This window comes from Epinephelus lanceolatus, chromosome 9 (assembly GCF_041903045.1).
Source record: "Epinephelus lanceolatus isolate andai-2023 chromosome 9, ASM4190304v1, whole genome shotgun sequence".
Classification (NCBI taxonomy): Eukaryota; Metazoa; Chordata; class Actinopteri; order Perciformes; family Serranidae; genus Epinephelus; species Epinephelus lanceolatus.
Genome location: NC_135742.1, coordinates 33,714,628 through 33,726,503, shown reverse-complemented (window position 1 = coordinate 33,726,503; position 11,876 = coordinate 33,714,628). Strand labels below are relative to the sequence as shown.

Genomic DNA, 11,876 nt, shown 5'->3' with positions numbered 1-11,876 from the left:
ATATTTAGCAAAGTAAAAGAGCCTGTAAATTGTATTTTTAATTTCAGTGTAAATCACGCAAGCAATAACAACAACAACTGTGACATGCTAATATAATATTTATTGTAGTCTCAAATAATCCTTATTTTTTATATGGTCTGTGTCCATTTCCCCGGTCGGTGACACTGTCCTAAAAGAGAGCAAAACATGAAACCGGTGAGAATAAATTAAAGATTTATGGGAGCCACGAATTGGCAAATGATGATTATGATGATTCATCAACAGAAAAAAAGCTAAACACAGCACAGTATTACAAATACATTAAACTTACAAGAAATCCTTTGGTTCTGTAAATCTTGGCAAAAGGTGATTCCTCCACACAACCAAAAACACCGCAGGGTGTGTCCACGTGTGGAAACCCCTCAAGAATCTGTTCAAGACAAAACAAAACAAACAAAAAAAAACATTGCCAAATGCGGTGAGGTACTAGGAAGTGACTTATGTTTTTTTTTAATAATGTCTATCTTCTTGTCCTTCTTCTTTTTCATATTACATATGCACCAGCTGTGTTTATAAACAATAACAATGGCATAACATGGCAATAATATTCATTTACCATCCCTATTTAATGGCAACTGATCTCTTCCTCTACTCGGAGGGTAAGGAGCTCCTGGACCTGATTGTTTTCCCAATATGAGGACATTGTCAAACACTTTCCTTTTTCTTTGAGTTAGCTGCTAACTGCTGCTAGCTGCTTTTTTAATTTTCCAGCTGTGTGTCGCACACAGAACACCCAGGCCACACTGCCTGTGGGAGCAGCGCATCACTGCTACCTCCCTGAACTGCTGTGGCTCACACACTTGGGGTGTTCACATAGACAGCGTTGCTGCTGTAGTGCTGATGCAAACAGGCAGGGTCATGCATTTCCCCCCATTTCGAGAGGCTTTGGGTAAGGTCAAGGTTTAAAAAAACAAACAAAAAAACATCACATCCAAACACTCCCCTCCTCTGATAAGTAAAGAACAATCCCTTACATTGCCTGGTGTGTCTGAGAGGCTGTCCAGATCCCTCTTCCCTCCTGGGCTCAGTCCATATGACCAGTGCTGACAGCAGCCCTGTGGCAACACTGCTCCCACAAGCAGCAGACACAGTGCCAACAATTTTGCAGCCATTCTGAGAGAAAATATAAGCATGTTGCTGTCATAGCTCTTAGCCCTGAGACTCACCTTTCAGATTTACAGTAATAAGCCCATCACTGAATTTCTTACCTTCTGTGCAGGAGGCAGGCAAGCGTCTCTGATTTGTTCTTGTCTGCTGTCCTTTGTAAATCCTGCTGCTGCACTATTTTCCAGGGTTTATATAAACCTCTTCCCTTCCTAGCCCAACACTTCACTACAGGGGGTCACAAAGTGGGATTAAGCAACACTTACTGGCAACCTCCGGAGCTGTTCACAAGATTACACTTGGCGTGTGATTTTTGCCCCTCCACAAAAAGAACAAGTTACATAGAGCAACCATTTTCAGCTGTTTCCTGTCTGGGACTTTTATGACATATTTTTAATGTACAAAAACCTTGTTCATTCAAAACTGACACAACAAATGATTAAAAATCACACGACACAAGATTTTGTTCTTCTTCATTGCAGTTTATTTATAACAGTCATTCGTGGAAATATATTTCCACGGTCGAGTGCAATAATCATAGATAGGGAGACCTACACCGCTCCCTGTCTCAAACACAAACCAACCATTGCCCCATATTGCATTCAGTGAGATGTATTAAAATAAATAACCATAGCTCTTCCATTGATTACACAACATGATTGCCTTCATCATTCATTCTCACAGGCTGGGTACCTACTATTGAACTGAGTGAATAGTATTGCATCGGAGCAGCTTTGAGCTACAGCTAGAGAAACTTCACCAGTCAAAGACGAGTATAGGTCTTCAAACATGCAAACAAACACCATCCTGTAGTGAACTGACGTGTGATCCTTGACAAAACAGCTGACAACACCTGTCTACTCTAATAACGCTTTTTTTTTTTACGTTTTTGTAACACTGGATTTGCTTTACATATGATTACAAGCACCAAACATTTTTTTGGTGAAACGGTATAACATGTTACAGGTTAACATATACTTGTGCAAATAAGTTCAAAGCATGATTACGTGATATACATCAATGCATGGCGCACATTTCCAGGCAGACCCACTTTGACAACATGAACGTGTGTAAACGGCCTTCTGTTAAAGCACGCCATCTTTTCTCATAATGGGAAACTGAAGAATAACGAATGTCATACATAAACATTACAATAAGAAGTGCCACAGTCAAATGCATGCAGTTGTGGATCACTCGCACACAGGATTAAATAAAAAGAGGTAGATTCAAGGAGCGCAAAACAAGGGAAAGCTTTTTAAGAACACAATAGTTAAGAGTAGGAAAGGAGGAACCTCACAGCTGTAAATCATGTATTGCATACCCAAGCTGTGTTTCAAACTAGCCTGGCGCATAGTTCAATGGTGCACTAACAGCACTTTTAGCCTTTAAGACTGTGCTATCATTATGGCTTTGGCTTGCATTGCTTCCTTTAGAAAATGTTGAATCCAGCAAAATTAAGTTACATACTTAAAGAGGAATATATAACGACAGTTATTGGTAAGTGACACCTATTTCTGCTACAGCAGCATTCAGTGAAGCTCAGCGCTCTGAACTTGACTGCACACACATCATCTGACTTTGACTCCCATTAGCATGTCAAGTAATATGAAGTGAATATAAATTATGTAGTTACATTACATGAGTATAGTCATGGGATTGCATCCAGACACATCTACATACACAAGGAACATTATTTTTGTTTTGGTGATATATGCAGCGGAACATTTAAAAACTTCCTACCGTACAAACATACAGAGACAACCCTGAATAAATTCTAGTGCAAGATATTTAAAGCTAACATAATATAGGTGGAATGCCAGGGATGTGCATACAATTACCTGTGCTGCAGCCAGGTAAAGAGAGAGTATACTGTAAGAGAGGCTGGAGGGAAAGAGCAATATAGAAGCCAGCTGCGTGGGCCGAGTTATCTGACACTCTGTGACATGTGCAGAGGGGTCAGCATCTCTTCAAAAATGGCTCCTTTCACATTGGACCCTCTCAGGTTAGCTTCTTGAAGATCGCAGCCGGACAGGTCGCAATTCTGCAAAAAGGTGGCAGAGACAAAATAGTGAGACTAGAGGATTAAATGGGTCAGGTGAAACTGGAGAACTGTAAAGTGCTCACTTTGCAGTCATTTAAGAGTGAGAAAACAGCAAATATGCACATTTGGAAAACTGGAACCAATGACTTTTTGGCACTTTTGCTTAACAACATGACTTAAAATCAATTATCAAAGTCACTGCTGATTACTTGTTTATCACTAATCATTTCAGCTCTAGTGCTCTGGCTCAATCCTGTTACTTTTTGTAAGATTCTAAAGGTTTGTTTAGGTAAATAAATCCTCATTTGATACTTAAATTAATTATCACATGCACTTTATAGGTTCAAAAAGCTAGTCCTCTCCTTTGAGCACAAGGCAAATCCACCCAAAAACTTTCTTATCTTAAATTCTGACAAATAAATCCCAGTTTGGAACACTTTTATTTACTTGCAAAATCAGACTCAGACAACCTGAGGCAGAAAAAACATTCAATTTCAAGAAAGATAAAAGATTGAAATCATTGTGCCTGTTGTATTAACTGCTTTTTTATTTACAGAAAGGTTATGTTTCATCCTTTTCGGCCCGCAGAGAGGCTGAGTCAGCATGAGTGTTTTTAGAGATAATCCCTCCTGATGGCCCTCGCTCACCTCAAGATCAGTCCCTGCTAAAGTGGCTCCCCGCAGGTTACAGTTCTTCAGCTTAGCGTTTTTCAGAGTGGCCACACGCAGGTTGATGCCGGTCATTTGGCTTCCTTCCATGTCAACTCCTTTGAGGTTAGCACCTGATTATAAAAACATTTGGTTAAAACCAAGCAGCAACCTCCGGGGCTTGAAAAATGAAGCCGAAGCAGAAGTGCATAAAAAAACCCTGCAGTTTCTCTGATGGCCACCTGAGGCTGGCTTCAATAGCCAGTTATTCCCAATAGACACCCATGTTAACATGCCAGACTTTACAGCAGAGATTAACATCTTTAAAGCCTTGTGCAAAAACAGTTTTGGTCTCTACAGCTGATTTCCCCATTTGTGACAACTATCCAACAGAAATACGTTTAAATAACTAACCTGTTTAAATGTCATCAAGGCTTAAAGTTCTGCATAATTAAGGGACACCTGAAGTGGGTGCTGTCCGCTGACAAGCCGCTACCACAGCAACAATATTGGTTAGCTAATGTAGCATGGCTTCATATAAGTTAATAGCTTGTTTGCAATCACATGACTAATATGACACGCAAAATTCAGATGGAGGGCAGGAAGTGATAAAATCAGTTCGTGTGTGACTTGGTTGGATGAACCTGCAGGCAGCAGGAATTACCAAAAAAACTGAAACACATGTTGGATTTGATACATTGTAGATGAAGAAAAGTGATTTTTTTTTCCCAACAACTTGATTGATTTGCCCAAATCTGCACCTGTTCCTCAGTGACTTTGTTTCTACTTCTCCCCTTTATGTCCTACTATTTTCCGGACTTGAGTTGACCTTTATTTTTCCTCAATTTGATTGCTTATAAAAGACGTTAACTCCGAATTATAGGCTTTTGTGCAGTGTTGGTAGTCTTTGCCTCCAGTTGCCTGCTCTTCATCAGCACACCAATGTATGTCATGAACAAAGAAGCTCTTGTAACTTTTTGGTCGTCTAAAAACTCCTGTTCAGTGTCTGGTTGTACAAAAAGACCCTCTAAGACGTTTTTCCAGTTAGTTCATTTTTTTTAAATGGTTGTAAGTATGTTTCATTTTGCTAGTGGGATAAGTATTAGCATTATCACAGTTAACCACAGATATAAATGCACTGTGCTAACCAAGATAGCAGCTAGCATTGACGTTATCTCAGCCCTCTCGTTCAAATACGGTCACTTCTGGTTCAAAAAATTCAAGATGTGCCATCCAAAATGCCAAACTCCAGAGTCCAAACTGAAGTCCACACAACAATAGGTGACGCACGGTGGCTGCGTCCATTATTTTATACAGTCTAGATTAAAACGTGACTCTGAATGTGAAACTGTCTCTGCTTTGACTAAAAGTTGTGATGGATTACCTTCCAGGTTGGCCTTCAGTCCAGATGGATCTTCAAAATCGCATCCTTTGAGAGAAGCTCCCTCAGCATTGGAACAAAGCATCTTCACCCCTTGTAAGTTAGCACCCTTCAAAAGACAACACAAAGATCAAAAGCATTCACAATGATCTTGTAAGTTCATACTGAGTTACACTGTACAATAAATGTATGTAAGAAGTGACCAGGCTGCGGAAAAACAGTCTGCTAATTGTTCTCTTAATGAGGTGAATGTGGGAGAAAGTGTGTGACACTGGCAAACATGTTTAAGAACAGAAGGGACCTTCCTCCACACAGCTGAGGGGGCAGCAAGTGTGAAGTGGACAAAAACTTAAAGCCAAGTCCACTGTTGGACTGGCAGGAGGGACGACAATTCAGAAAACACAGCAATGACACACAGCTTAGACAGAAGTAGGAAATCTTTGCTTCCCCACAGTGAGATTTATTTAGAACATTCTGCACTTACTGTGAGTCAGCTGATACTGTCTGTACGCATGGATCATTTAGTGCCCACAAGATAAGAGTTTTTAAGAACTTACATCCAGGTTGGCTCCAGAAAGATCAGCCCGCTCCAGATTGGAACAGCACAGGTTGGCATGTGTCAGATTGCAGCGGCTTAGATTAGCCATCTTAAAATTGATGTAGCGCAAATCAAGTCGAGACAGATCCGCACCACTGAAATTAAGACCCTAGAGACAGTGAGAGTAATGGTGTCACATACTAACTTAATATGGTGAAATTATGAGGTGGATGACAACGTTTTTATTTAGCTATACCTGACAACGGAGCTCTGACTTGGTGGGTGTCGCCAAAAGAAAACGAACAAACTCCTTGCGAGAGATGGGAGAGTGGTCCTCAGGTGGCTGTGAGTTCTGTTTTGAAAGTAAGCATGTGGTGAGTCACGCTGCATTCAAGGGAGTAATCGCTATTGTAAATTAAAATTATTTACCTGCCACACTTCATATTACCTTGATTGCTGCTTCCAGCTGTTCAGCAAGCTGCTCAATTCCAAAGAACCGGGCCTCCTCGAGGACACCTGGAAGACATTTAGCGCAAATTATATCAGAAAATTTGATTTAACGACCCTCTTCAGGGTGATCCAGGTAGACTCCATCATTTAGGGGGTTGTCAGAAAGTTTACCTCGTATATTTATGCCTTCATTGATTATGAGTTGACCATGTCTCAGGTAGTTTAGAATAGGCTCAAAGTATTCAGGGCTACGGTCAATTAGGTAAGCCCCATGCTCGTCCCGCTTGTTCCCCCACACATCTGGAGCAAACACAGAGGTTGACAAAACACATTAAATAAGTTACAAAATAAATAAGTAACAAAAACAAAATTCTTACTGACAATCTGTAGCGAGTAGCGACAACTTACCATTCCCTCGAAACATGTGAGCAAGCATACTCTCTGGCTCCTTGCTGACCAAGGTGCTCCTGAACACAAAACACATTCAGTAAACAAGACAATGAATGACAATGAAACTGTAACTAGACTTGCACCGATTTATCAGCAGTACTCGGAATCAGGCCGGTTTTCACGTGATCGGCCGACTGACGAGGCGCGTGTCCGCGTGCTTACTGGCAAGCACATCCTGAAGAACAGTGGTGTAGTGGAGGGTATACTCAGGTATACAGGGTATATCCACTTCTTTTTCTATCCAGTTACAGTATACTCACCTATCACCTAAAAAGCCATAGTAATATATAGGAGAGTATGCCCACTTCCTCATCAGTAACCTACCTATCTACCTAGTAGTAGCCTACACCCACCTCATCAATTACCACTACACCACTGGTGAAGACCTGTGTGAATTTTCCACAGAAGATATTTTTACTTTTTTGTCTGTTCAAGAAATAACCCACAAATGCTATACACCAAGAATTATTTCATTTATCTATGTTTTTATTTATGTATGCCTTTTTTACTTATTTATTTTAATACTGTACCTGAAGTTATATTTGAGCAAAAAGGAAAATGTTTCTTAACCTGTGTCACTGTTTTTGTTTGGTTATTTGAGATGATTATTGAAAAGCTGGTTGTATCTTGGTTAAAATTTTCTGATATAAAAAAAGATAGAAAATATTGCAATATCTTGTGTGCTGTAAACTGGTTGGAAAAAAATTAAATCGGAATCGGCCATCCAAAAACTCTGCAAATTGGAAATTGGTATCAGCCCGAAAAATTGTAATCGGTGCAAGTCTAACTGTAACAGAGTAAAACAAACATACACTGTGATGTAGCATCTTAACTGATTTGTAATGTGTTTATTATTGATGAAAACGTGGGTAACTCTGGCATTTTTCAACCTGAACCTTGTTCCCATGTTTTCATTTCTAAGTAACTTATGTGACCAACCATTTTTGAAACTGGTCCAGTTTCTGGCTACAGCCGGGAGCTGCACAGTTGTCGCTGTATATCCATTAAAACTCGTTATCTCTGTGACTCTCTTGTGACTATCATGACTTGTTTCAGGAGCACAATGCTGAAAATGCAAGCAAGAGGGAACAATGTGTTGTGTGGAGAACAGAAAACGTAGCTAGTTTTATTCAAAAGACTTCCAATGTCCAGTTTTCAGTGTTGTCGTCATGCAACAATTCTTGTCTTGTGAGATTTCAAAATGAGACATCTCCTTCAACAAGTTACAATAACAAACAGACGGGATCAAGCAAAAGGTAAAGAAACACTTCAGACATTTATAATAACGATCTGAGCTGGTCTAAGTCAAAAATAACTACTTTTAATGGAAGCACAGTGACACTGTACAATTGCCCCATCTGGTTACTTTGCAGGCGTTATGCAGTTGCAGCCCTCACTCTCTCAATACTGGGCCAATTTAAATAACTGTTGTTCAGATCAGTAACTAAGACATGAAAACACGGAAAATAGTTCTGGTTGAGAAATGCCTAAGTTACCCTTTAAGATCTCAGATACCTGGTGGTGGTAAAGGGGCGACCACCGATATTAAGGGTCAGCCAATCAGTGTGTGCTCCAAGCTTATCAGATGCAACCTTGGCTTCATGTTGGGGATCTGTGAAGTAAAAACAGGAAGTCTCTGAGAGCATGTTCACACTTTCAGTGACAGCGGATGACACCCCTGCAGCAGACATCAAAGCACTCACCAATAAACGGATCGCCTTCTGACACGTACAACACGTCGTCATCTCTGTTGACAAACACATACAAGTCACAGATTAAGCTGGCATGCTAAAACGCTCAGCTACATATTTATTGTTATGGTGTGAGCTTACCTTATAAGGGCAATGTCATCTATGAGACCACCCTTTCCATTGTACAAAGAGGCAGCTTTGATTCCTAACTTATTGCTTGCTACGGATAGTAAGTCGGACAAGGTCCCGTAAACTGCTACAACCTAAAGAGAAATATGTAAAAAAAAAAAAAAAAAACAGTGTAGGGATTAAAGTCTGGAGAGAAATGGGTCACTGCTGCCTAATACAAGATTAATGAGTCACAGTTAGGTTAAGCTAACAGTAACATTTATCTTAAATGTGGTAAAAATGTCACAAAGACTAACATTTACTTTGACTTTATATGAATATAATTGATAATACGCAGTTAGTGGATACAGTGTAACATTAGCGTCGGTTACAATAGCTTTAATAAAACAACAAATATGTTCAGTGGAAAAAGCCAGTCATTCTGCGGCCCAGGTCCTGAACTAAACACTCCCACAGGGTTAGTACCAACCTTGCCATTTTTAGATGTCCCGTTAACAAATAAGGTGACTCTTCTCATTCTTTAGGCGCTTTGGTTATAAGTGCTTCGTTACAAATACAACAATAATGTGGCGTGTGCCAGCTAACACTCTGTGGTTCAAGCTAGCTAGCTGCATCAGACAACAACACGAGACAAAAAGATACCTTCAGGAGCTATCGGGAAAACAGAGAGTGTGACGTTCCACATACAGACAATACTCCAAATCTCAGGTCTAGTATAAAACTTTAAAGAAAAGAAGTTTAATTATCTCACCCTCTTGGCCACATTTACAATTACAGTGTCAGTTACTATATTTACTATCAGCCTATTACATACATAATTTTACTAATGCCAGTGTAGGACATTAAAGGCAAAAATAAAAATAAAAACAATAAATAACAAAAGTAATGAGTAGGTTTTTGTTGAATCTTTATTTTGAACTTCTCAACAGTACAGTTTTTCATAGGAAAATACAATCTTGCATTCTCTCAACAATATAAACACATTTAATGATGGTATTTTATAATAATTTTAAACTGTACTTCTCTGACCTTTGGAGAAATTATCAATTTTTAAATATTTTGAGTAGTTATGTGTGTTTGCTAAATTATTCGCCAATTGTGATGTTCATCATAAAATGATTTACGTTTGAGAATTCCCCCCAAAGAGTTGCAGCTGCGCTGGTTGTTCTTTCAAGACTAAAAACCGACCGAATCAGAGAGCACATGAAGGGGTCCTTCTGACTGCAGCTCTGCGATTGGTCGGAACGTTTACACGTAAGCACGTTTGTTTTAAACATCGGGGTGGTCTGGTACAAACTACTCTGAAGTTCTTCCTTTTGTAGTATAATAATTACATCTTTTCGCGTTGTTTCAATCCGTATCTGAATCCTAACATGCCTATAACATATACATTTTTTTCGTCATTCGGTTAAACATTCATTGACTGTATTTCTGGGCTCGTGTGTTTTGAAGCCAGTCCTGTTGGTGGTGGTAAAGCACCACAAAGTTGTCGACCACCAAAGATAGAAGAAGAAACGCGGAACTGTCAAACAGCATAATGACAATACATGCCTGTAACTCAAAAACTACTGTTCAGCTTCAGGTTTGAACCAAGTTGGAATTATTTTTTATCCCGTTTGTGCCAGTTAACACGATGGCGTCTGACAGACATCACTGTTCGTGTTGCTCCCATCCAATCTCCTCTCCCAGTGTTTACCAGACGCTGAGTGAAATGGATTTTGAACGAGGTTTGCATACATGTGTCAGGCCTGTGGTGGCTGAGTTTAACCATGGCTCTAATAGAGTTTACACAGTGTACAAAATATATCATATAGGCTGTTTTTACCTTGGCTGATCTGACAGTGAAGTACAGTGCTGTATTGTGTGTCATTCTTCTATGCAGGTATCTGGTCTGCTGCAATGGATGGGGACTTGGAAAGGGTCAAGTCTTTTGTCCAGAAGGACACAGACCCCAACCTGAGAGACTCAGCTGGATACACAGCTCTGGTGAGTTTATAGATGTTAAAGATATTTGGCTGTAAGTGCACTATCATCCACTGTTCTCATGTATCTAAATTCCTGCGTCATTGTATGTTTTGTCTCAGCACTATGCGAGCCGCAGTGGTCATCACACTGTATGCAAGTTTCTTCTTGAGAACGGTGCCTGTGCATCTCCCCAGACACCAGGCGGTGCTACACCACTCCATCGATCAGCCTACTGCGGTCATCTGGATGTGGCCCGACTCCTGCTGCACCACAGAGCAGATCCAACGCTCTGTGATGACGATGGCGCATCCCCTTTACATAAGGTGCAGCACTGCCAGTAACAACATAATAAAAGCATTCCACAGAGACAGTTTGGTAATAATTTATCCGGTGCCTGTATTTATTGCTCTGTTAAATGTTTGAGCAGGCTTCAGAACGGGGTCATGAAGAGGTGTGTCGGCTGCTTCTGGAGCACTGTCCTGCACTGTGCAGCCAGGTGAATAAGAGGCTCCAGCTACCCTTCCAGCTGGCACCACAGGGAGATCTGCAGGAGCTCCTAAAACCACCCCGGTGAAAACAGACACACTGCATCTGGGAAATCTGGAGTTGCTAAGAACAGACAAATGACATGAGTCCCTTTTTTGAGTTGCTTTTCCAGTGTAGGTTGTTGGATATGCAGGATTGGCAACTTTATCTGCAAGATTCTCCGCCACTGAATCAAACTTTCATCAGCTGAAGGGACGTTCACACGCATCTGCATTTGTAGAACAGCCAATAGGAACACCACGATTCGCCAAAGTCTCCCATCATGAGCAAAATTTTCAAAAGCTGGAAAACAGAGCCAAGGGGAGGTGCAGAAGTGTAGTTTTCTCTCAGACCACTTGAATTAAAATATGCTCAGTTCATTATGATATTTTTGCCAAATGATGCCAAAATTAGATTGTCTACCCCAGCTTTAATTAGTCAATGATGGCAGCAATGACCTGTTTCTTCTTCTCATTGACCATTTAGAGAAAAAACAAAACAGACATTTGTCTTTGTGTTGTGTTACAGCTAGTTACAGCTGAGGTATTTAGTTTGGGTTTTACGGCTGAGTAGTGATAAGGGAAACAGATGTTATTGTTCAGTGGGAAGAATTACGTGAAAACCCTACCTCACCATCTGATGTGGCTGAAACCTTGGCATTGAAGGTTTCATTGTTGAATTAGCCTGACATGAAGTACAAGAGCAGAGCAGGCTTACATGCTAGCTACCAACAGACATAGTTTCTCTTTGAAATGACTGCACTTAAACCCACTGTATGTAGAACTTGAAATGAATTTGTGCAGTGATCTGCAAACACCAGCATTTGCTATCACTGCAGCACTTGTCACTGTTTATATTGAACATGTGTCATGTTTGACAAAGCAGTTTGTATTAAAACTGGAGGCCAACATCTTCG

General features: G+C 40.4%; 3 protein-coding genes across 3 annotated transcripts; 1 reads left to right on the top strand and 2 right to left on the bottom strand.

The window, feature by feature from the left end:
• On the bottom strand, nt 1-1,344 carry LOC117253032 (progonadoliberin-1-like). The gene is made up of 4 exons (XM_033620361.2): nt 1,248-1,344; nt 1,014-1,152; nt 311-409; nt 1-169 (listed from the first exon to the last, which is right to left on the bottom strand). The coding sequence occupies exons 2-4, from the start codon at nt 1,149-1,151 to the stop codon at nt 122-124; spliced, it is 285 nt and encodes a 94-aa protein (XP_033476252.1). The 5' UTR covers nt 1,152; nt 1,248-1,344; the 3' UTR covers nt 1-121.
• A 260-nt stretch (nt 1,345-1,604) lies between these two features.
• kctd9a (potassium channel tetramerization domain containing 9a) lies at nt 1,605-9,111 on the bottom strand. Its single transcript, XM_033620629.2, has 12 exons — nt 8,940-9,111; nt 8,483-8,604; nt 8,354-8,397; nt 8,166-8,262; nt 6,609-6,667; nt 6,372-6,500; nt 6,199-6,266; nt 6,007-6,102; nt 5,770-5,919; nt 5,216-5,321; nt 3,832-3,965; nt 1,605-3,184 (listed from the first exon to the last, which is right to left on the bottom strand). The coding sequence occupies exons 1-12, from the start codon at nt 8,985-8,987 to the stop codon at nt 3,068-3,070; spliced, it is 1,170 nt and encodes a 389-aa protein (XP_033476520.1). The 5' UTR covers nt 8,988-9,111; the 3' UTR covers nt 1,605-3,067.
• A 612-nt stretch (nt 9,112-9,723) lies between these two features.
• ankrd39 (ankyrin repeat domain 39) lies at nt 9,724-11,876 on the top strand. The gene is made up of 4 exons (XM_033619125.2): nt 9,724-10,197; nt 10,353-10,456; nt 10,555-10,758; nt 10,863-11,876. Exons 1-4 carry the CDS (start codon nt 10,104-10,106, stop codon nt 11,007-11,009), a joined length of 549 nt encoding a protein of 182 aa, XP_033475016.1. The 5' UTR covers nt 9,724-10,103; the 3' UTR covers nt 11,010-11,876.